Source organism: Syngnathus acus, chromosome 21 (genome assembly GCF_901709675.1).
Source record: "Syngnathus acus chromosome 21, fSynAcu1.2, whole genome shotgun sequence".
Classification (NCBI taxonomy): Eukaryota; Metazoa; Chordata; class Actinopteri; order Syngnathiformes; family Syngnathidae; genus Syngnathus; species Syngnathus acus.
In genome coordinates, this window is record NC_051105.1 from 6088357 (window position 1) to 6112506 (window position 24150).

At 41.0% G+C, this 24150-nt stretch overlaps 5 protein-coding genes and 1 non-coding gene across 9 annotated transcripts; 3 read left to right on the top strand and 3 right to left on the bottom strand.

Annotated features, from left to right (window-relative positions):
- Window positions 1-473: 473 nt before the first annotated feature.
- On the bottom strand, window positions 474-5705 carry LOC119115180 (high affinity cGMP-specific 3',5'-cyclic phosphodiesterase 9A). 4 transcript variants are annotated; one of them, XM_037239458.1, is made up of 14 exons: window positions 5526-5705; window positions 4536-4634; window positions 4379-4430; window positions 4159-4261; window positions 3921-4063; window positions 3775-3834; window positions 3126-3303; window positions 2931-3053; window positions 2560-2652; window positions 2395-2462; window positions 2202-2304; window positions 1205-1309; window positions 938-1084; window positions 474-856 (listed from the first exon to the last, which is right to left on the bottom strand). In XM_037239458.1, the coding sequence occupies exons 1-14, from the start codon at window positions 5611-5613 to the stop codon at window positions 665-667; spliced, it is 1554 nt and encodes a 517-aa protein (XP_037095353.1). In that variant the 5' UTR covers window positions 5614-5705; the 3' UTR covers window positions 474-664. The 4 variants fall into 4 exon arrangements, with proteins under 4 accessions (XP_037095353.1, XP_037095352.1, XP_037095355.1 ...); XM_037239457.1 differs by having other exon boundaries at window positions 4536-4697; XM_037239460.1 differs by having other exon boundaries at window positions 4536-4697; window positions 5554-5690.
- Window positions 5706-7093: 1388 nt separating this feature from the next.
- mpc2b (mitochondrial pyruvate carrier 2b) lies at window positions 7094-10533 on the top strand. Its single transcript, XM_037280819.1, has 6 exons — window positions 7094-7175; window positions 7303-7456; window positions 8375-8415; window positions 8837-8921; window positions 9168-9279; window positions 9732-10533. Exons 2-6 carry the CDS (start codon window positions 7363-7365, stop codon window positions 9772-9774), a joined length of 375 nt encoding a protein of 124 aa, XP_037136714.1. The 5' UTR covers window positions 7094-7175; window positions 7303-7362; the 3' UTR covers window positions 9775-10533.
- A 149-nt stretch (window positions 10534-10682) lies between these two features.
- rpl24 (ribosomal protein L24) lies at window positions 10683-13007 on the bottom strand. The gene is made up of 6 exons (XM_037280818.1): window positions 12912-13007; window positions 12711-12786; window positions 12371-12481; window positions 11450-11586; window positions 11081-11144; window positions 10683-10822 (listed from the first exon to the last, which is right to left on the bottom strand). The coding sequence occupies exons 1-6, from the start codon at window positions 12914-12916 to the stop codon at window positions 10742-10744; spliced, it is 474 nt and encodes a 157-aa protein (XP_037136713.1). The 5' UTR covers window positions 12917-13007; the 3' UTR covers window positions 10683-10741.
- LOC119115733 lies at window positions 11729-11910 on the bottom strand. The gene has a single exon (XR_005096192.1). It is a non-coding gene; the product is annotated as a small nucleolar RNA SNORA23 (small nucleolar RNA).
- Window positions 13008-13367: 360 nt separating the features above from the next.
- Window positions 13368-18197, top strand: cep97 (centrosomal protein 97). Its single transcript, XM_037280799.1, has 11 exons — window positions 13368-13494; window positions 13946-14088; window positions 14162-14320; window positions 14435-14536; window positions 14671-14784; window positions 14860-15026; window positions 15384-15548; window positions 15651-15838; window positions 16134-16659; window positions 16897-16972; window positions 17360-18197. Exons 1-11 carry the CDS (start codon window positions 13461-13463, stop codon window positions 17762-17764), a joined length of 2079 nt encoding a protein of 692 aa, XP_037136694.1. The 5' UTR covers window positions 13368-13460; the 3' UTR covers window positions 17765-18197.
- A 336-nt stretch (window positions 18198-18533) lies between these two features.
- nxpe3 (neurexophilin and PC-esterase domain family, member 3) lies at window positions 18534-23702 on the top strand. The gene is made up of 6 exons (XM_037280802.1): window positions 18534-18777; window positions 19869-20017; window positions 20125-20903; window positions 21264-21334; window positions 21418-21624; window positions 21962-23702. The coding sequence occupies exons 2-6, from the start codon at window positions 19877-19879 to the stop codon at window positions 22522-22524; spliced, it is 1761 nt and encodes a 586-aa protein (XP_037136697.1). The 5' UTR covers window positions 18534-18777; window positions 19869-19876; the 3' UTR covers window positions 22525-23702.
- The last annotated feature ends 448 nt before the right edge of the window (window positions 23703-24150 follow it).

A 24150-nucleotide genomic window follows, 5' to 3' on the forward strand; every position in this document is an offset into this window, starting at 1 on the left:
GTGGGTTGCTTTGTTCCCTCTGCACATATACGAGGACTGCACTGTGATTGGCTCTTGAGTCATTAAAACAAAAACAAAAATCACATTCACAGATTTTTGTTTTGACTTTTTTTAATGGAGATGAGCGTTTTTGAAAAAAAGCATTGGAGGTTTGTTTTAATTTTTTGAACAATTCCGGGGCTGTCAATTAAACAAGAATTTTCCCTATTTGCAGGCTGGCCCTAACTTAAATCCCCGATTGGCCACTGTATAGTTTTTTATTGTAATATCAGTATTCACCACTAGATGGTATTAGTCGACACGCTGGTTGGGTTCTCCTGGAGCTATGTGAGAGTAGCTATCATCAACAGTTGATGTAATAACATGAAGAAATTATTTCATTTACTATTCATGTCTATTTAACTCACTGGCACTAGCTTCTGGATTATTTGAAAACTTCTGTGTCTTCAGTGACACAAAAAGACCAACAGATAGAAATATATTACAAGATTTGGTTGGAGTCTGTTTTATTTCTGTCAGCGTTATCTCATAAATAGGATTTTAGCAAAATCACTTTACTCGAGTCTCCTTTGCCACCTCCTGCATAAACAAACTTTTTTTTTTCTTTTCAACATTCAAAATGCCCTAAGTACATCTGAGTTTGTACATACAAGTTTCAATTTGGTCACTGTGTGTCTGTTCTTGAAGCTTCAGGTCCAGAGGTCCGCCGCTCATCTCTACTCGGCTGGTCCACTGGTATCTCTTTGCTCTTGAATCCATTTTCACATTGAGCTCGATTTTGTTTCTCTTTCTCCAGGGCTTTCTCCATCTCAGTGTAGTAGTCAAGGGCCTTCCGCACTGGATCAATGATGTGTTGCTGCAGATCCAAAAACGCCAGCAAAGTCGCAGATTCCTTAAGACCAATGGGTTAGGGTTGCATGCAAAGTCATGTGATTACCTCCAGGCAGGGAAAGAGGTTGGCCAGCTCTATAAAGAGCGGCAAAAGCACAAATCTGATGAAGCCAGTTTGAGATGTGGGTTTGGTTATCTTATCCCGGTCCATGAAAGGGGTGACAGGAAGACCCTGTAACTTCTCGACATCACTCTGAGGACCACACCGAATTAATTCAATTTTGATGACGGTTAACAAGATCCATTGAAGTCGACTTTTTGAAATTGAAACATGTGTCACTACAACATGATTGTGCTTAATCCATTGAGTCACCTGGTTGTAGAATTCTTGTAAAAGACAATCCAGCCAAGGCTCTGCCACTTCCATGGGTCGTGCTTCATTGGAGATGTCGCTCACTTTGATCAGAATCATCATAAGCTGCGTAAGGATGAAAGATTCAATAGAGTCCTTGTGCATAAGTCTTACGACACATAGTTTAAGTGAAAACAGATAAAAGCCTGTCGTTTTACTTTTATTGAAATGGCAAGGAAGCCATTTTAAATGTCAAACGTTTTGGTGTTGCAAGTGAAAATAAGAATGTTAGGGTTCTTAAGTTCTTTTGCAGCCACCGTATGGTAGCGATATTGAGCATCTTATTTGTTGGACTATTATTATTTTTTCAGACTGACGATGGACGGAAGGAGGGAGGGATGGAGCAGTGATGCAAGCGCTTTTAATTAGGACGAACGAAGGGACAGATGATTGACAAACTGATGATGACACAAGGGTGCTCAGGTTGTGTACAAAAGGACGAAATTTGGTAACCTGCACACCTTTGGAAAACAAATAATGCCTGAAAAATAATTTTCTTGCTTAGTTTTTTTTTTTATGTTGATGGATTTATAATCTGTTCAATGACCTATTTCCCTGTTATGCAACTACAAATGCTATTATCACTTGAGCTTTCTGTTGCTCAGATTAATCTTTTGATTGTGAAATGCTCCGCGTGCTCAAGTCATCTTGACATTCACTCACTCATTTGAAATTTCACACACTTCACACTTGAACTTTGAACCCAATGACAGAGGTTGGTTCCCAATCTGTCCTTTTAGAAGCGTTCACTCCTCATTAGCAGTCATGCTATCGTCTCAATTTATGACATCATCCACGCCTACTACTTTTTACTCAAAGATTCTGTTTATAAAGGAGGTCAAAAATAAAAAACAACCCTTTGAGGTAGGGTTTTTATAGCAACAATTTGTCTTTGTTGCAGTAAAAAGAATTGAAAAAAAAATTGCATATAAGTAATGAGTACAATTTCATTTCTTACCACATCTCTGTGATCCTTATTGTCAAAATCAAAGGGAGCCAAAATGGACTTGAACTTGTTGAGGATCTCGTTGTGTCTTGTCATATCAGTGGCCAGAATGCATCTGCAATTTCAAAATATTGTGCTGTTGTGTAATCAACTCTGGGCATAGCAAATGAACGTATACAAAATGGTTAAAATAAAAAAATCTCACTTAATAATGCCTTCTCTTATCCGCTTGTATTGGTCCAGAGGCAGATTTCTGAAAATGTTGCTCTCTGTCTAGACACAACAAATTCTTCATCTCACCACTCCCTTAATTTTACCTCCTGACAATTTCTTCCTTTGATGTTTTTTGGACAGAGTGTAAAAGTTGTACCTTCTCCAGGATATCAAAAGCGACTGCGCAGTGGTGGTTCTCCAAGGGAGAGATGTCATTGTAGCGAAGTGCAAGTTCTGTCCGAGCATTGATCTGGAATAATATGCACACATAGCCAAGGCTGGAAATAACATTTGTTTTCCTTAGAGGAACTACTTTGCAAACCAATCACTTGAGAAACACTAACAATTTTGAGTAGCGTTATTTTTTTTCCGGTTGACTAGGTTTGATTAATTAAAAATACGACAATATAATAGTGAAGTTGATTGTTGAGCTGCAGCTGTTTAATATTTCAGCATTCCAGAAGTCTACTGGAAACGCACATTGGACTGATCTCTTCTATATTAAGATTAGATTGTTTGTTGTTGTACCTGGTATGCATTATTGTAGCCAGTGTGGTCAAGATCATGGCAAATTGCAGACGTCAGCATGATCAGTAGGTCAATGCCGTCCATCTTACTTCTCAGGTCGGTCAACCAGATTAAACCATACATCTGTTGCAAGAGATGACAATATTTCTTTGACTTTTGATTCATAAGATCTCTGGTGCTGCATATTCCACCCACCATCTGGGTGACACAGAAGCAATGCTTGAAGTTGTGGAAAGGAATGTTGTTGTATCTGCGGTACACTTCAAACAGGAACTGTTGTAATACTTCAGGTTCAATATTGTAGGTCGCAATAAAATCCAAGTCTGTGTACATGACTTGCAGAAGGACCATTATCTCCGCATCCTCCCACTGCCTGCACTCAGACCAAAAGAGAAAAAACATCTCAGATGAGTCAGTAAAGTCAATTTAATGTGCTCGTCCTGTCAACCATTTGACAAAATAGGAAAGAATAGCATGATAAACACAAGTTAATTCTATCATAAATCATTCAAACGGAACCACCCGGAGCGGAGATTTGTAAACATCTGTGTGTGACTGTTTGGTTTCGCGTGATATAACACCCCATCCATCCCAACTGTGTAAAAGCTCATCTCAATCCATACTGTGTATTTGTGAATGCAACGCACATTGAAACCACTTCAAACATGATTTTGAATAAGCCACTTGTGAGCCTTTTGATATGTGAGCCCTCTGCAGGCGTATTGATATTGAGATGAGTATGCTAACCAGAAGAAAAGAATGGAAGACCACAATCTTTTCAGATACACACAGTGCATCCCAAAAATATTCACAGCGCTTCACTTGATCCAAATCCAAAACCTACCAGTTGTCAAATGTTGGAGTCTTTAAGTACTGCCTTACTTCCTCTGATACCTCCAGAGAGCTGTGAGGGTGACACCATAAGATAATAAGTAATGAATACATTGATTGTATGAATACACAAAATAGATTGGCGTCAGTTGCACGTGCCTCATTTGAAGGAACTTTTCACGCACATGCTCACATTCCTCTTTGGTTTTATGTAACGTTCTCTTGTGGTAGAACGGAGAGGGCTTGTGTGCCCCCTCAGACAAGTCCTTGAACAACCCCAGCCAGCTGAGATGCTCCACACTCTAAAATGAAATTGGTTCAAGACACAAGTTAGCTAGACAGTACATGCTTTTCAGTTTGACGTATTTTTGAAGCCTCAAAGTCAATTTCCACGCACCTCTAGTTTCTCCCGGAATGAATCCACCTGTTTCTTCATCTCATAGATGACTGCAGGCGTAGTTCCTGCTTCATCGAGGATTTTCTTTTCCAGGCCTTTAAGTCTGAGGTAACATGTTACAATAACAACACATTTAACTCCTTTGTACGGTGACGCAATAAAGGTGAGGAAATGTACATTTAGTTTTCGCTGTTTTTCTTATTTCGAACGGGTATTCCACCTTTTCTCCATGGATGAGAGATCATATCCCAGTGCACCAGCAAGTTCCACACCTTATTTGGAAAAAAAATATATAAGAAATAAAAGACAATAAAAGGTCATGTCAACTATTTTGCAAGCAGGTTAAAGATTGTGCCCTTGTGCCAAGGAAAAGATACCTAATGGCTGACTGTTGTAGCCAGAAGCCACCACTTCCAGTTTGTAGCAGGCGTTGGGCTTATTTGGCTCCAGATTTGGTGAGATGTTGATGATGTTGCCTTTGGGATTGTAAAGCTTTAAGATGTCATGTGGACCGGCTTCAGCTGCAGCTCGGAACAGATCTGGAAGGGTCGCTTCAGTTTTTGCTGTGTTTTGAAAGATTCTGTGCTGTTCTATTGACGCAAGGCAACTGAACGTTTTTTTTTTGTTGTTGTTGAAGAAATTTCCCCTTGAATCAAAACCCGGTGCTCCTTGAGGCATAAGAAAACTGCACTTAAGATTTAAAACGGAAAAGCCCTTTGAGTTGAAGTGGAAACTGCACCTCTTGAGTTCGGTTGCCTTGATTTAACTTTTGCAGATACCATGACCTCAGGGACAGAGAATCGACACGGACATTCAATGTTGCTTTTCTGAACAGAACGTTTCAAACACAAATACCGTAAAAAAAAAAAAAAGTTTTCCTTTAATTCCACACTGCAAGTACCCAACAGATGTATGCACGTCGAGGCTTTAAGCTGACACTAAGCAGTTGCATAATAAGTGACAAGTTGCTTTTAAAATCATTTGGTGTTTTATGAGTCATCCATGTTAGACCCTTTTGGCATTCCACAGCACTTCAAACAAAATGCATGAATAATATTTGGCCAGTGAACATATAGACTGAAGAGCTGTCAGTGGCAGCTGTTTGCCGTTGGAAAGTCAGCAGACCTCGATTGCTCCCGTGTTATTCTTTCTATGACCAACTCATTGTGAGGTTTATGATGACATACAAACCTGTGCACATTAAGCCCCACTTTGCTTCCACACCAGAAGTTAAACATTATTTGACTACTATTGCAAAATTCCGTTCAGGAACATTGAACACATTACACATTGAACATAGAAAATGTTTTATAAGCAATGATACTTTAACCCTTTGACAAGATAGGCGGTAAATTATCTGCTCTTACCTTTGACATCTTGAGCAGGACAACTCACCGAGAACTCGGCTTGTTCTGGTCTCCCATTTACTGTAAAGTAAATAATTTTTGTTGCCATCTCATTTACTCAAAGCAGCTTACGTTGCAGTGTGTACTGTACTATAACAGGTCTGAATCAGGCGTCCGTTTACCTCATTATTCTGTTTTGAACAACACTCCACCTCCCTTTAATATACTTCCCACTCTTCTGTGCCCCGCCTTCTGTTCTCCATTGGACGGTGTTTCCTAATGACACAAATCTAAAGTAATCAGACAATAACACACTGCTGTTTCACCCGTCAGTGGTTGAAGAAAGAGCCTTCTAAACATTATTTTCTAAAAACATTATGATTACATTATTTCAACACACAAAAAAACTTCAAATGATATGGCTTATAATAATTTGTCACAATGTACACATTTTCTTCTTTTCTGGGCACCTTGGCAAAAAAGCAGACTACAGCCTGGACGGAAAAAAAGCAAAAATCACAAAAATCATCATTATTAAAAATTACTTCTTGCAAAATGTTATTGAGTTACTAATGTGGTGAATGGTCTTTGTTGCTTCGCTGGTCTCCAAAAAACACTCGGTGGACGATGGCTGGCCCAGGGAAGGAAGCACTCCAGTGACACACGGCTGATTGGGAAAAGATTTTATTCAACCGATGTCAGAGTGTTGTCTCTCCAAAGGTTCGAGTGGCCCCAAAGAAAAAGATGTTCGCAGCTCCCAAAAGCAAAGATGTTCGCCCCCCTTCCTGACAGACAAGCCTATCTTATACTTGCCCAAACCGTTGATGTCATGGCTTGGAGTAACAGCTGCCGTTCGCGTTTCAGTCTACTCGTTGCTGTCAATGTCCTAAAAAGGCCATGGACAAGGGTCTTCCTGGTCACGGACAAATGGCCCTTCCATATTCTAAGTACCTACACATTACTGAAACTTGAGCTTCTCTGTACCGCAAAAATAGCTTATAGTAGTCTCACTGCTGCTAGTTTATCGCCTAAAGGCAACATACAAAGACGCATAGAATCCAAATTTCACTACACTAATCAGTTTTTGTGTTTGATGTTTTGTTAGTTAGTTAGTTAGTTAGTTAGTTAGTTAGTTAGTTAGTTAGTTAGTTAGTTAGTTAGTTTGTTTGTTTGTTTGTTTGTCTGACATTGGAAAGGCATCTGCGCAAACTAGTGATGGAAAAATGAAGCTTCATAAGATTTTTTTGACTCCTCATGATGGCAATCCTGGTTTAAAGAAGCAGTCAAAATGAAAACATTTCCATTGCAGCAGCGTTTGTCCTTAAACCGAAAGCACCACAGGGTACTTCATGAAGCTTAATTCTCCCATCACTAGTGGCAACCACAAAGCACTTTGTGATGTTTTTGCTGCCATCTGCTGTGTAGGCGACACAACAGCATTTAAAACTGTGTGGCAAGATTTAGAAGATGAATCCGATTGGACAGAAATTGGGCATGACCCACATGTTCCACTCTACACCAATCACAAACGGCTTTTGAACAGACAGACCAATCAGGACAGTGTAACTCTCTAGCCCCGCCCTATTGCCCAAGGTTGCTGCACAAGCGGAAAGTCACCTTTTCGTGTGGGTCAGGGAGAAGCTAGTGACAGCGACACTAGCATTGCTGCTAGTACGTAAGAATTGGCATCCTTTACTTTCTTAATCTGAAAAGAATTTATTTTTATTTTTATTTACAACGTCGTATATTTTACAATACTGCGTACAAGCTACTTCATTATCGCTACCGTCTTGTTTAGCCGAGCTTCCAGCTCCGAGCGGTTGTCATCTGCCTCCCACCCCGAGATACTACCATCATCATGGCTGCATTGAGAGTGTCCTATCACAGGATTCTGGACCGAATAGAGCATATACTGCCCGCCAAACTGAGACCCCTGTACAACCACCCTGCAGGTAAAGCGAGTTTACACTCCGATTAAAGCAATCTTTAAGAGAAGTCGCGATCATTTAAAAGCGTGTTTGCAGTCACTTTTTCATGTTTGGTTTTGATAAACTGCTTAGAAAACCTCAACGAGACCGAGGTTTGTGAGCTTTGAGTTAGGGTCAGTTCAGATTTTAGGTTGATGCTTATTTAGGAATATGAGAGAAGCTATTGTGTTCATCTCACTAACCCTTTAATCCAAAGATCACAATAACCAACAGCTGAGGTGGAGGCAGTCCAATTTCTGCTTGAAAGGGTTTATAGTCTGGTTTTTGTTGCCCCCCTCCAAGGTTAATGGAAAGGTGCAAGGACAACATTGTGACCAGGTATGACTGGGCGGAACCAAAACAAAAACGCCTCCCTCTGATTTGATTTGCAGAAATGTGTCCTTTTTTATAAAGCCCGCAGCACTGGTTCGGTGATAAGTGTAGTGAAAGCAGGCCACTGGCCTTTTATGGTCCTCTTTGCCTTTTTAAGTCTCATTAGCACAAAGACTTATATTTGTTAAAGGAAGCTTTTAACATCTTAACCAAATTGTGAGAGACCCCATGACCTACATGATAAGAAAAATAGTGTTTGCTGTATGCTTTCATACTTTTGTACTGTACTGGAAGCACACTGTATATTAATCTATGGGGTACGTTTTGAAGTTTTTACATTCTTGACAACCAAACCAGCAGGTTCTAGGATCCCTTATGGTTCTCTCATCTGTGCAGCAGAGCAGTGTCGGTGTTCATTTTTGTATCGACAGCAGTTTTTGTGGCCTGGCCACTTGGATTTCGGTTTCACCTGATTGCAGTTTTCTCCTGAGAGAAACCCTTCAAATTTTGACATACATAAAACAATGTCAAAAGAGGGCTTTCATGGGTTTTCAAATGTTTTCATTCAAGGTCCAAAAACGGTGTTCTTCTGGGCTCCGATGTTCAAATGGGTAAGTACATTTTTTTAATCAATATTGTAATAGGTCGCATAGCTGGCATGGTATTGATTTCCAAGAGTAGCGATACATTGTTTCCTCGCTACATTGTGGGTTGATCAAACCACCACCACCACCCCTGACTGTGTCACGTTGTTTATTAAATTCCGGGACAACATAAAAACACAAGACAGCACACTTACGCAGGAGCTGCTGTCTGCCACAGCTCACACCCAGGCGCTCAAGTGCAGTCTCGTCAACGTCATTGTTGCCAGCACATTAGTGTTAGCAGTTTAGCCACTAATAATTAGCAATGCAGCCACCGGACCAAAGCAGCAATGAATCGATCAGCAATCAATCATGTCATCTTTTACAATATTATGTTCTATGTGGTTTACAATTTTTTTTATGTATAAAAGTGGTAACTTAATTTCAGGGCCTGGTTGCAGCTGGTTTGGCTGACATGACGCGGCCAGCAGAAAAGCTGAGTACCTCCCAGTCTGCAGTACTGACAGCAACAGGTACGATACAACTTAAGCAACAAAGAGTTAATGGCATTTTTTTTTCTCACTGTCTTTTATGACTTGAATTTAATAGAATATACATTGCCCTTCTACCAATATAGGTCAAAGGTATGCAAGGTTTGTCGAATGCTTTTTTTTTTTTCGGCATCATATTTCCTCAAACAAACGTTATCTTATGACGTTTTGGACAAAACAGACTATGTTCTCACTGATGTGTGCATAACCTGGACTCTTGCTGCCCAGGCCTGATCTGGTCCAGATATTCACTGGTCATCATCCCAAAGAACTGGAACCTGTTTGCTGTCAACTTCTTCTTGGGTAGCGCCGGAGCCTCCCAGCTCTACAGGATTTGGAGGTGACCATGAAACTCTTCTTTTTGAGCTCAGCTTTGTCGTGTGGCAAGTTAGATTGAAAAAGTGCATCTAGCAAAGTAGGCAGGGATATATATTTGTATTTGAAAAATTAGACTACTAGTTGTCCATCCTTGTTTTAAGCCATAATTCGCCCTCACACACAAATGATTTAACCATTTAAATTTACTGAAACGTTTTAATCACATTGTAAATGTGTATGAATGCCCCCCAAATTTTGAAAGCATAACATATATAGAATTATTTAATGGGATTGGAATCAAATTTATTGTCACTGCACGTCATTGACAGACGAGAGCAACACAATTTCATTTTTTTTTTTTTTTTAATACTCCTCACATACACTGTAATCATGTTGAAACATATTTAACCACACTCATTAAACTGTAGTTACCATTTATATTCTTCATTTGGCAACTGTTGTGTCCCTGAACAGATACCACCAGGATCAGAAGGCTCAGGAGGTGGCAGAGTCCTGACCGTCAACAATTAAGTGAAAGGACAACACCGGTTGAGCTGGCCCACAAATCCCTCATCATTTGTACGTCATCACGTCGCCGTTTCCACCTAACATCCATGCCAGCAACATGATCCGATCGTATTTCGTATCCAGCTCCCTGCTGGAAATGTGCACTTTCCCAAAAGTCTCAAGTTTCCTCAGGGTGCGTATATTTTAACATTTAAAAAAAGTGAAAAAAGATGGTCACCTACGCACAAGTAATTACTTGTTTAACAAGTTGTTTGATTGTACATTTAGTTTTTATCATTATAGGGTGTAGCAATCATTACCTCATGCAATCATTTCCCAAAAATGTATGGTTTTGAAGAATGTGTCCATTCATTGAAGGGCATCATCACATTGCTCATACTTATTTATAATGCAGTTGTTCAATTGTGATTCATTTTAATGCTTTAAATTTGTGAGAACATAATTCATTGCTTCACTTATCGTAATGGTAATTGCATAACACCATTTCTATTAAACCTGTGGAGCTTGTAATGCTCCACAAGGGTCACTCGCTAACACTGGTTAGCAAATTATGTTTGCTATTAGGAAGTCTGTAAGCATATAAATTAATTTATAAATCATAAACCCCTGCCGACTTATAGTCACCTCACTGTAATGGCAATAATCAAACTGTCACCTGATCTGCCGATTGATGGAGCAAATGGCACTTTGAGGCACTGTGGAATTGTGATGCCTGTTCTGAATGGCTAATAAACCCTGTTCAACAGAGGCCGCTGATTTGTTGAGTCATATTTCAAACCGTAAATCACAGAAATTTGAAATTTCTACTTTGTTGTAAAGCCAAACCATATACAGACTCGAAAAACTGCGACGCACATCTCAGAATATATACGATAGAACACATTTCAAAGAAACCCATTCAGATGATGGTTACCCACAAAACGTTTATTCACAACCAAAAACCAAGGAGCCAGAGCTTAGCGTTTTCCACCAACACGGGGCGCGTTCACCTTCATGGGCTTGGCGATCTTCGGCTTCTGTGCAGCCTTGCTGGTTGCCTTGAGGACAGAGGTATAGAAACACTTTTTTTCAACTTGAGAATTCAGGGATATAAAAAGACAGAAAAAGTGGACAAAACATTTACACATTTATAAATTTTGTTGAATTAACTGAACTACAATGATCACACTATAGCTTTTATAAGATTCACATCAAAGAAGCTATCCCCAAGAGTTTCTCAACAATAGGCTAATATTTACATACATCCAATTACTTGTAACATCTGCATTACAAAATGCATTAATATGAACTCTCACCTTAGTACTGGGGGCAGCGGGCTTCTTTGCTGCCTGCTTTGCCTTCTTAGCCTCCTTGGCAGCCCTGATTAAGAAGGAAAAGGAAAAAAAAAAACAAAAACATTTACAGCCATCTGAATTACAGTTAACCCTGCCTATTTGTGAATTCACTTATTTGCACATTTTAGTGCTAATTTTGTAGCACCCTTTTCAGGTTAAATATACTTTTGATTCACTTTGGTAATTATTCATAAATACATATCTTCAGTTATGTTTGTTTATATTTTAACATTTTCAAGTTTCAAGAAGGACATACATCAACGGATAACAGACCGGTGTGAATTTGACTGGACATTCAGTACCTGTGCAACTGCTTGAGTGTGTTCTTACCTGATGGCCTGCTCTCTCTGGGCCTTGCGGACCTCGGGCTTCTGGTTCCTTTTGGCCATGATCTCAGCCAGGGAGGCACCAGTGATGGCCCTCTGGAACTTAACGGCACGGCGGGTACGCTTCTTGCTCACCTCTTCCTGTTAGGGCACAAAATGTTTAGCAGCAATCCTAGGGCAGTTTTGCTATTAAACACTACGTACAAAAAACAAAACATGGGAAAAGAAATCTCAACTTAGAAAATGCAAAACACTGAGTGTTCAAACAATTTGTATCAATAAGGCATGTCGGAGAGTTTGGAGGCCGACCATTGGTAATGAGTCACTCATGACAACAAAGGCCAGTACTATGATCTCCGTGTATTCTATGGCTGCAGGGTGTGGAGTGAGTGCTGATGCACAGCCTGCAAAACACAGCCCGGCAACAGCACATGACATGGAGGGTAACCATACACTCCGTCCCCCCCGAGCCAAATAATTGACAGCCTACTGTAGACATATAGTGAACCTTTTCTGATGTGCATTTCTATCCCCTGCAGAAGCACAACCATTGCAGAGAAATCTAAATAAATTGAATTGAGAACCTGAATTATTTTATACAACCGACATCTTTTACTGTTTGGACTGTCTTTTTGTTCTCTCAGTAAGTCACTAACGCACAAGATCATATTTAACAATGTTGATCTAAAACCAAACACGTCTTTCCAAATAAATAGTTTTATTCGTTATTAGCTATTAACATTTTGGAAAATCAATACATCCACTTGGAGTCATTACATCTTAAACCGGAAAGCAATAGAAAAAAAACTGGTGTGTTTGTTGCACATCACGGAAAGCACCGTGCCCATGACAACTCCACCGCTTGGTAGAATTAAGTTTGACAAGTTTGTAGACACTTTTCATGAGGTATTCGCTTATTACTTACAGATTGTCCCTTCTTGTGCTTGCGTCTGTACAGCACTGTCCAGTTGATCTGTCGGGGATTCCTCTTGGCCAAAAATGCAGACTCGCATTTGGCGTTCAAGAATTGGAACACCTGGAATAAAAATATTGCATTAGACGCTGGAGGACTTGACGCAATAGGTAGCGATAGCGTCCATAGCATTTAGCATGACCCGGGTAGGCCTATTGCAGGTGGTCGTTTATTTCTAAAGCTACTTCAACGTTAATAGCATACCAAACATGTTTGGCAATTAGTTTTGTGAGTCCACTGTGAATACTAAAAATTGCCCAAACTAGAAGAGGGTAACAACGAGGACGTTTACCTTCCCGTCTATCCTGGCGTATCGGCGGCCATGGCCGGGGTATATTTTATACCCGCTGAAACTGCACAACTCAACCCTGAAAACCACAAAGTTAGGGCGTCAATGAAAGAAATGTGTTTGGGTAATCGTTTAAATGTCATGATTGATTAATATAGTCTTTTAAATGACGAGATGGTGTGTGATTCTATTCGGTGAACTCACTTCATTACGGCTACGAGAGGGCTCAAAACCGGAAAGAAAGACGCCGGAAACGGAAGCTGAATAAAGAGACGAAAAGTTTCTAAAGTAATTATTAGATTGTTTTTAACTCAGTTGACGATTTGTAACATGGGTGACTAAAATATATTTATCGTTTGATTTTAATTACTGGTTTAAAAAAAAAAAAAAAAAAAGCATGATCAGGTTGACGTCTTGGCGAGTACCATGAGGTTTTGGGTTATAGTGATATCACGACAAACTTGTGACTATTATCAATACTAGAGGTTTTGACAAGTTAACTAAATTAACACATTTATCGCCGTTAGAACATTTCATGGCGTCATACCATTTAGCGCGCTCACCACAAACAACGAGATGGAAATGTAGTCTTTTAAGATCAACTGGACCCACTATATATATATTTGTGAACTGCGTTTCCCAGAATGCTCATCGGCTACGCTCAACTTCCTGCTAGCGACGGACGCGTCTTGTAACCCGGACTTGTAAGCTAACATTAACCGGTAATTTTATCAGGGAGTGTGTGGCGACATAATGGGGGTGTCAGATTTACAATTTAATACAAACGGTAAGTATGACACTCTTTTTATATACGTGTTCTTTTGTTGCATCGAAAAATCTCCATGGATATTGAATTCCACAGTTGGCTAACGTGTTTGTCGTTGTGTGAGTCGCGTAATACTTATTTGTTGTTGTAATGCCAAATAACAATGTTTTTTCCCAGCCTGTTTTAAATCATATTGTATCAAATTGCACATGGAGATGTAATAAGATTTTTGTAGACATGTTTAGACCAGTCTCAAGCTGGAATCTTGTAAGCACTTTAACGTAAACAATTCTTTGCAGTGAATCTACTTTAGTCGACAGCTAGCAAATAACTAACGACTATAACCTGCCATTTACTAAACCCCAGTTAAGGATGAGGATATCATATGGTCAATAACTTCAAGACATTCACATGGTGTTTAGGCATTGTTCATTGTTTTATTTAATCCTTTTTTTTTTTTTTTGCTCAAAAGGACCTGTGGTAGATCTTTCGGCTCAGGGTATGCGGAAGCTCGATCCCAGTTTCATCTGCTCAGAGGACACTCACACACTCATCCTGGACCAAAATCAAATCATGAAACTGGACCATTTGGAAAGGAACTCAGGCCTTCAGCAGGTGCGTAACTTGTCCCACTCTTGAACTTTAATTTTTCATGTTACATGTGTTTTTGTGCTCCTTTCATATTTAGCTGTCTGTAGCCAACAATCGCCTTGTCAGGATGATGGGTGTGTCTCAGCTCACGGAGTTGCAAGTCCTCAATCTTCCCAACAACAGTATCGGCTACATCGAGGGACTGCGGGATCTACCCAACCTCAAGTGGCTCAACCTGTCGGGAAACGCAATTAAGGTTAAGCTTTTGTGACTTTTCTTACTGTTGTGATTGTGGGGAAAAAATACTAATGGATAAAAACATTACTTTTTCTCTCAGATGCATATTTTAAGTGTGATGGTTTTCCCACAGGTTATTGAGCAGCTGAACAACTGTGTTTCTCTGCAACACTTGGATCTTTCAGATAATAGCATATTTAACATTGGGGATCTGAGCAAACTTGTGGCACTAAAGGTATGTATGGATATACAAGGTGGTTTAATAACATGTATGTACTAGTTGTTTTTTTTGTCAAAATATATTCAAGGATAAAAAAAAAAAAAAAGCCTCAACTAGTTGCATGAAAGTCATAGAAAGAAATTTTGCAGACACTTCTTCTGCATGGAAACAGCCTGACAACACTCCGCACTGTGCCTGCCAATCTCCCTGCCCATGTGTCAATCCTGTCGTTAGCATCTAATGAGATAACGGATCTCAATGAAGTAAGCCTTCCTCTTTCATGAGAAGTATGCAGAGATTTTACGTGGACTTTTACAGATACTCACGTTTGTCCAAAGGTGGCACACCTGGCCTCCCTCCACAAACTGGAGCAGTTGTCCATTATGAACAACCCCTGTGTGATGCCAACCCCGTCACTGCCGCACTACGACTACCGGCCCTATGTGATGAATTGGTGTCTGGGCCTGAAAGTTTTGGATGGCTTTGTGGTGTCTCAAAAAGAAGGGTCAGTACATTTTTGCCCTTTGGCTATGCACAGAATTAAACAATGACTTAATTCAAACTCATGTTAAATAGGAGCTGTCACTCACCATTTTAAGTGCCTTTGATTTTCAGCTGTTTGAGTTGGCTTTACTATTTTTTCTTGCTTTCTAGCAGAAGCTTGAAAGTTTTGTGCTGTCACTGACTGTTGTTTGAAACCGTTTTTATAAGTCCGCTGTACTTAAAGTGATTTTGCACAAATAATAAGACCCTTACTGCTAACAGAGACCTGGTACTCTGCAGCTGTGTGAATAAACATCCTTGGTTACTATCGAAGAAAATGTGATTTTTTTTTTTGTGTGTGTTTTGTAACCAATTCCAGACTGAAAGCGGAGTGGCTGTACAGTCAGGGAAAAGGTCGTTTCTTTCGACCGGGACAGCATGTTGAACTGGTTCAGTACCTGTCCACCGTTTGCCTCCGGACCACTTCGTCGCCCTTGGTGATGACGGAAGATGCCAAATTGGAGAAGATCTTAAACAAGCAGAGGTAGAAACTCAAGCTAGTGCTGTCCTGTGTTTCTTGTGAGAAATTGAGTAGTCTGTATCAAAAATCCTAAATTTGATGTGAATCACGGGTTCCTTTCCTGAGGTTTCACCAAATGCAGTTGTTAGAAGAGACCCGCGGGGAATGTCCAAGCCCTCCTCGGCCCACTCAACTAGCTGTGGAAGCAACAGACATTTTGCATACATCGCCACAAGGGGACACTGTACAGGCGCAGAAAATAACACCACCACCACCACCACTGCAAGCTGCTATTCTATCAGACCCAGAAAGAGGCAAGAAGAGGCTTTTTTGTCTTTTACATGAGCATATATGAATATATTGAACTCGGGTGTCCCTCCTGATGGACGGACCAATCTCAGGTGTTTATTTACTCAACTGCAGAGAGTACCAGGTTTTATTTTTTTAACCTCAGGAATTCTTGAATAAGTGGGGATAAACCACCCATATTTGCTAATAATAAAAAAAGTTATTTTTTAAATATTGAAAACAGATCTGCAAACAGGCTAACCACAAGTCCCCTGCAAATAATATTATAAATGCCTATCACATTTTTTGCACTTTCCACAGGGCGAGCAGTGCAGTTTAATACATGGATGAGCTACGACTCGACCAACACGTCGCTTCCATGTTTAAGCAGCCCACAGCTGGGAAAGGAGAACCTCCATTTGGAAGACGTGCAGACCGATGAGGACAAGCTCAACGAAAGCATGCTATCTTCCGAGTCCACCTTCATGCCCTTCGTACCCCACCTCGACCCACGGCCGCCGCACTCGGACAGTGAAGACGAGACGGAGACATTTGAAGCTGACTCGCTGGCCCCCATGCGCCCGACGTCCCCTCGCTGCAGCCCCTTGCCAGAGCAGCACAATGAGGAAGACACTGTTGCGCCACATTTGGAAGCCCCAGAAGAAGAAACATTTTTACATGTATCCAACAAGTCAGAGTGCGCAACAAGAGCAGCTGTTAAGATCCAGTCTTGGTGGAGGGGTTGGTACACTCGGTGTTGTCACCCCAAAGCCAGAGAGGTGCGCAGTGAGATCCGTCTGCGCAGGATGCAAGATCACATCATCTCCTTATCATCAAAATTTGACAGGTACATTCGATATATCCTCTTTATTGGACTTAGCTACGTAAAAGAAGCAAAATATAAAATCTGGACTAGTAAACGCCTTTAAAGTGACTGTCAAGCAAAAACAAACATTATACATGCAGGATTTGTCATACAGTTCTGCACTGGATCGCATTAACTTGTGCATGTATGTACTATGGAGGTGGGTATCATTTTTTATTTACTGACGGTTGGAAGACTTCCTCTGAACTACATTTGCAGGGTGCAGAAGCAGTGTGAAGAGGAGAGATTACAAAGGATGGTTCAAGAGGAAGCGGTCAGGTTTCTATGGAAGCAGGTAAGCTGATTAACATACAAAAGTATGTCTTTGAGTTGTGAGTTATGTTTGTGAGTCTTGTGCTAAGAAACACCCCACCTGTCTGTCACAAGCGTATCACAGCTAGTCAATACCACACAAAACAATCAGATTTCAGGAATGTCACAAAATACTTTTTCACACCACTGCACATCTTCCGTTAGCACTCCTTCTTCTCAAACAACAGAAAGATGAACAGAAGTCCAATTTATGGTGAATATCGATTTCAATCAAGAGTCGAGACACCAAAACCGGACAGCGCCACAATATTTTTGACACATATTGCTCCATGACCAAAGATTCCCCCCAAAAAATCACTAGGTTGCCTTCAAAGCTGCATGACTGACAGTTCTTTTTCTTTCTACCCAGGTCCAGTCCATGCAGCAGTGGAAGCAGTCTGTTGAGGAGCAGCTGGCCTGCCTCACTCACGTCTCCACTCCTCCCGGACCGTGTCTGCCGGCTCTTCCTGCAGCTAGCTGCACTGCAAACCAAGTGGCCACGGAGGTCTCCTTGCCGGACTCTGGGTTCCAAATGACAACGAGCGACGAGCAGGCCACGCTGGAGGACAGCCTGCTGAGCAGCGGGACTGCAGAGTCTGTGATGACTGTGCGAGCGCCCGACGGAGGTGTGGACAGCACGGACTGCAGCCTCCTGGAGCAGTACGCCTCCTCGTTGCAGCAGAGGGAAGAGGAAGAGGAGGAAGCAGAGGAGGCGGTAACATCGCAGCCATCCTCATCGCTGCAAATCGAAGATGACCAGACAGATGTCCACTGAAAGAAACAGCATCATAAAAATGTTATATTTGCCCACTGAGGCATGACTGAAAACTGCTCTTATATTTATTGTCTGTCACCCAAGAGAGTGAACGTTTGTTAGCTGAACACATTTTGCCGACAGCATATATTGTTTAGGGATATTTAGCTTGCTGAAGCTATATTTAGCTTCTATGGCTATAAACACCAATAAATGGATCATATGCCTTTGTTCAAGAACACCAAGTTGTTTACAAATGGTCAAATCAAGTTTGTTCATAAAAGTTCAACCTAAAGTTTTAGCCAAAAGCTCAATATCCTAAACTTGTGAGTATTGTAGTGCATTTACTGTTGCATTGTTTCTTCTGCCTCTTTTGGTAATGGAATATCAACCTGGTCTCCTTGCCAATACACATACAAAGTAATTACACTGCAATAAAAAGCAGATGACTGCACATATGTTAACTGGATGTGTGTCATTTCAAGGCAATACATTTACATAATGCATCCACATCCAAACTATAAATACAGTAGAACTGCCAAATTTGAATATTGGTTGACATTTAAAAAGATCCTAAAACTCGATTTTTACACGGGAAGCCAATGCAGCAATTTAAAAAAATCGAGTAAAGTGCAGATTGCGCTGGCCAGAAAACTCCGTATGAAGTACGATTATCCCCAAACCCTCTTCTCTTCTATGTATTTGTTTTCATTCAATAAAGTGTTTCAATATTAAAATAATAATAAAAGGGTTGGGGATAATGCGGAAGTTGCGAAGAGGAAGCAGCCAATCACAGTCGACTACAAGCAAACGCTTATGTCTTGATTGTTTTTCTAAACCGAGCCAGGGATGCGTCACACCGACAATTACGCAAATTGTAGACAAACCAATCGTGCTTTGGGACTAATATTTATTGGAATTTGGGTTTGAAAATGCATTTCTAAGATTTTTCAGGAACCCTGGGGCTTGTGTTTTGTCCCGAACCGAGCTGTGGGCTGGTCCGCTTCTGGATAGCGGACAGACATCAAGCTTGTGTAAGTTGATATTTTACATTACCGGTGCTTTATTTGCTTGTGTATTTTAAAGATATATATGTTTATTTAGGAAAGAAGAAGGCTGTAATGCTTTCTTTACCTCTTGTCAGTGTCGTCTGTAGGATGAATAAACACTACCTAATTCGGAGTTGTTTTTCTCTCTTGAGAGGGATAGGCGATATTTTTCAGATTATAACTGATTTTTATTTTTATTTAAGAAAGATTTTGGTAGCACTAAACGATTTTTCCCCCTCCAAAACACAGATTGCAAATCACACACACTGCTCTTAACTAGATGATGACGAATTTCTATCATGAACACATAAAATATCGATTCAACAGTAACAAGAACGTGTACTGTAATATAAATGTGTTCAGACTTTAAATTATTGTCGTATTTATAATATAGATACAACGCTTACAAGGTAGACAAAATATTCATTGAAATGTCCAATGAACACGAGTAAAACCAAATAGATTTGTACAAACGTTAACAATTAACAATTAAAATAAGAGCGCAAATAATAAAAAAAACAGCAACATTAAATTAAAAATAAATAATAGTAATAATAATAAACTTGGGGCAATAATAAGTTAATCATGCATTACACCAAGCAAGAAAAGAAAGACAAACAAACAAAACATAAATTTAATTAATTGAGTTCTATTTCCTTAGGTATGCAGTTTTGTATTCCATTTTTGTTTCAAACATGTTTGCAGTAAAGATATCAATCAATCAATCAATCAACCAATCAATCAATCAATCAATCAATCAATCAATTTCAAGCACAATGACATGACAGAATCGGGGCTAATGGAGCCTCATCCTCAATATCAAAAATTAAGTGTTAATAGTGTCGTGTTAATTACAATATTTTTTGTCTACTTTGAGAAGTTTAATTGTGTGTTTCATATATCTTTTTTGAATTTCCCCAGTATAGCAGCAAAATTCTTATTCTTCAGGTTAGTCATCGGGTTACTTCTTGGTTTCTGGAAAATGAAAGATGAACATGTGAAGCCAATTTCATTTGAGAAAAGTCAAAGGATTGTTGTTTTATTGAAGCAGACACTCTCTCTCCGATGTGTTCAAGGTTACGTGATGACATCATCATTACTGCCGGGGCAGCGAATGAACGCTATCAAAACGTTCATGAAGTCTGGAAATGTTTTGAAATATGGCCTCATCATTGTCACCCTGTTTGGCCTCATCTTCCTGTTGAACAACATTACCAATGGGGAGGTGAGAGAAGTTAAATATTTTTGTTTTTGCACACTATACTGTCAGCTGAGGATCTGTTTTGTGAATGGGTCCTTGAGATTTCTTTTTCATATATGTCATCCCTTTAGAACTGGAAGTACCACACAATGTCAGCACTGTACAAGTTCCAGAGCCGGATCCAGTCACTCACTTATAGAAGCCTCCCAACATTTCACCACAATCACAGCTTCTGTTCACATCTGGGTCAGCCGCCGTCATTGATAGAAGAGCTGGAGGAGCGGGACTTGTTGGACCTCATTGCCGGGCCCCAGCAGCCATCTGGCTCTACAATACCCACCCTCTGTCAGACAAGTGACCCGGCCCACAGCCTGTTTACAATCATCCCCTCCAAAAACAACCAGCGTTGGTACGTGGGTGACCAGCTGGAGGCGCTGGTCCACCTGCACGACTTCAAGGGCCGACCCAAGCGATACGGTGGCGATTTGCTGTTGGCCCGGTTGCACTCCCCGAAATACAAAGCGGGTGTGGCTGGCCAAGTACTGGACCACAACAACGGACTTTATACCGCTCGATTCCCGCTGCTGTGGGAGGGCAGGGCTCAGGTTGAGGTCACGATGGTGCATTCGAGCGAGGCCGTCGCCGTGCTGCGGCGACTGAGGGAGCAACGGCCCGATCGAGTATTCTTCGTCAGCCTCTTTCGCCACGACCTTCTTTCTGAGAGCACAGTTTGCAACATGTGCCTGCCGCAGGACCAGGGGGAGTTGTGCAACTACACGGACCCTTACTCCGGCGAGCCGTGGTATTGTTACAAGCCTAAAATGCTCAGCTGCGATGCCCGAATCAATCATGCCAAGGGAGGCTACCTCAAAAACATCATCACCAATAAGGAAGCTTTGCTCTTCCAGAGGTTCGTACTATATAGGACAAGTGCTGTTCTTCATGTATTTCTTGCCATTGAGACCCAAATCAGGTTTTGTTTTTGGTCAAATTCATCCCTATCTGTTGCCCCCAATCTCTGGTGGGAACGCCTTAAATGATAGAAGGATAGAAGAGATTCTCTTATGATTGCTTAAAAACTATGATAGTGACACAACACGAGTCCTCTTTGGAGTATTTTCTGGTGTCATAGAATACAGAGGAATTAGGTCTTGAAGGATGCGGTTGGTACCGTTGTAATAATTTAACTGAGCAAAACTCTTTATCGACGCTGTTTCTCATTCATTTTTTTGTTGCAACTTTTAAAATCAACCTTTTTTTTTTACATCAGTGGGGTCAATGTCAAAGTTCCCATCCACGCTTCCACAACGGACACCATCGTCGTGATGCCTTCGAGGAAAGGTACTGCCTACCGTGTCAATAATAAATCACTTTTTTTGGAGGATGGAAATTTATTTGCATCATTGTATCTGCCATCAATGTAGAAAATGACAGGCAAAAACCAGATCCGGTGAAGCTGCCGACTTCTGGGTACTACTACCAGGACTCGTGGAGGCCATTGGGTGGTGTCAATATGCGGCAGTTTGACAGAAGTTCTGATATCACTAAGTGTTTGACCAACAAGATGGTTTACATGTACGGCGACTCCACTGTGCGCCAGTGGTTCGAGTACCTCCTCAGTGTGCTTCCAGGTCAGTGACTCCGTCTCATAGCGTTGTGATGTCTTGGCTTGGCTTGGGTGGGAGGCAGGGATGAAAATGTCTTCACACTCTGTACTTGAGTGATTACAGATACTTTTGTGCACGCTTGTGTATTCTGGATTTAATTACAATCCCTGAAACCTAATTGTAAACGCTATTGTACTTTCCACTATTTAAGTTTATTTTATATGTTTATTTTTTATACAATATAGTATCTATACTGTGCTGCCCATACCCATCGAAGTGTTCTTGTGAAAGATCCTGAATCCTCAGTAGCTTCTGACCACTTGTTCCCTCTTACGTAGCTCTGTTGTGTTCTCCGCGGCAGAGATGAAAGAATTCGAGCTGCAGAGTCCAAAAAAGGTGGGACCCTTAATGGCAGTGGACAGCACCCACAACATTCTGCTCGAGTACCGCTGCCACGGGCCACCCATCCGCTTCTCCACCGTCATGACCAGCGAGTTGCGGTACATCGCCAACGAGCTGGACGGCCTGACCGGCGGTCCCGACACGGTGGTGGCGCTCAGCGTCTGGTCTCACTTCAGTACCTTCCCCGTGGAGGTGTACATACGCCGCCTGCGGCATATTCGCAAGGCGGTAGTCCGACTCCTGGACCGGGCGCCGGGGACGGTGGTGGTGATCCGCACAGCCAACCCTCAGGCTCTGGAGCGAGACGTCAGCCTGTACAACAGCGACTGGTTTTCGCTGCAGCTGGACACGGTGCTGCGCGCCATGTTCGAAGGTCTCGACGTTTGGCTGGTGGACGCTTGGCAGATGTGCGTCGCGCACCACCAACCTCACAACCTGCACCCCCCTAGGTCCATTGTCAAAAACATGGTAGACATGATGTTGTCCTACGTCTGTCGAGATGGAACCAGAAATATTGTGTGATTTTCAGAACCGTGTGAACGAGTATCGGGCCTCACTGAAAAGACTTCAAAACAAGATAGACAGTTGTAATTGAAGGAGACGTGGGGACAACGGTATAGAAAATGGATGGATGGATTTCCTCCTCTTTTTAACTTCATAAAGGGAGCAGAATGTATTGGACATATTTGTCTTTGCAGAAGAATGACTTGAATTACATTACATACGTATTAAAGTTACAAAGTTTGCCATACAGTAATTTCAAATCAGAGAACGTAGTAGTATTGCTGTAATAAATATCCCAGCAACATCCTGCAGAAAAAACAAGTTCAAATTTGTGCCATATCTCTTTGAAATGTGGGCAGTATTTATGGGGTCACAATCGAAAAACAGACTGCCGGCTCACGTGACAAACGGACTTTTCTTTCTCATGTTTTGCTATTTTCTTCTTTTTTCTTACTTGTGATGGAAGCGTCCGCCCCATCCTAGGGCAAAAAAACAATGTCAGTCTTGTTCGGTTTGTTGCACTGAATGGAACTTGAATATGTCTAGTCACTAGCCAGTTGAGTATATATGTGGAATCCAAACACTGGAGAAGCCATTCTTTGCCACGTGCTGCCTCATTCTCATCAGACTGAACGCTGCTGATTGCACAAACTGCTTCACACCACTATGTGACTTTTCCTCGCCCCCGTTTTTAACACTTCAGCCTTTGCTTTTTTTGGTCTGTATTCAAGCCGTCTCAGTTCTTTGTTTACAAATAACAGTGAGCCATTCAAGGAACACTTTCCAGACTTGAAATTAACGCAACATATAAATAATATAAAAACTTTTTTTTTTAAATAATTCTGCTTTTCCCACATGCTGCATATCCACTTAAATTTAGTCCAAGAACTTTTTCAAAATACATTAGTACAGAAAAAGGGTCGCTGTCCCGTACGTTTTGAACGTCTCCCTCCTCCAACGCCCCTGATTCAAATGATCAACTCTAAAGAAGCCTGATAACGATCCTGATCATTTAATCCGGTGTGTCAGAGGGAGACATTGAAAACATGCAGGACAGCGCCCCCCAACAACCGGTTTTGAACACCCGTGGCAGAAGCTATGGAATTCCTTAGACAGTTGCTTTCTTGTGAGGGGTGACCTAAACTATGAATATAGTATATAAAAAAAAACAAATAAAGAATTTGGATTGATTGACTTCATTACAAATGTCCTTCTTTGAATTTAATTGTTTTCTTGTTTTTGCACATCTAAACATATCAGCATCGTAGATGGCTGATATTTTGACATAGTATGTATCTGATGATATATAAAGGTTGTTAGATGTTAGCGTTTCCATTTTATCTATGGTTTATAACAATGATTAAAAAAAAATCCATGTATTGGAGCTGATTGTTTTTCACAAGAAAATGTACACCCAGTACATGGAGCTAAACTTTTGATTTGAATTTGAATTTCCGAACACACCCTTTGTGTCACTCCATGGATGTCCTGCCTAATGGGTGAGGTTACATCCTGATTGGAGCCAGCATAATTCTGTGAAGAACTTCTGCCAGGAAATACAGAGGTAGAAGAACGGTAGTCATCACTTCTGCTATCTAAATTATCTGTTGATAGTCAAACTATCATGGAAAGATGGACAAAAAT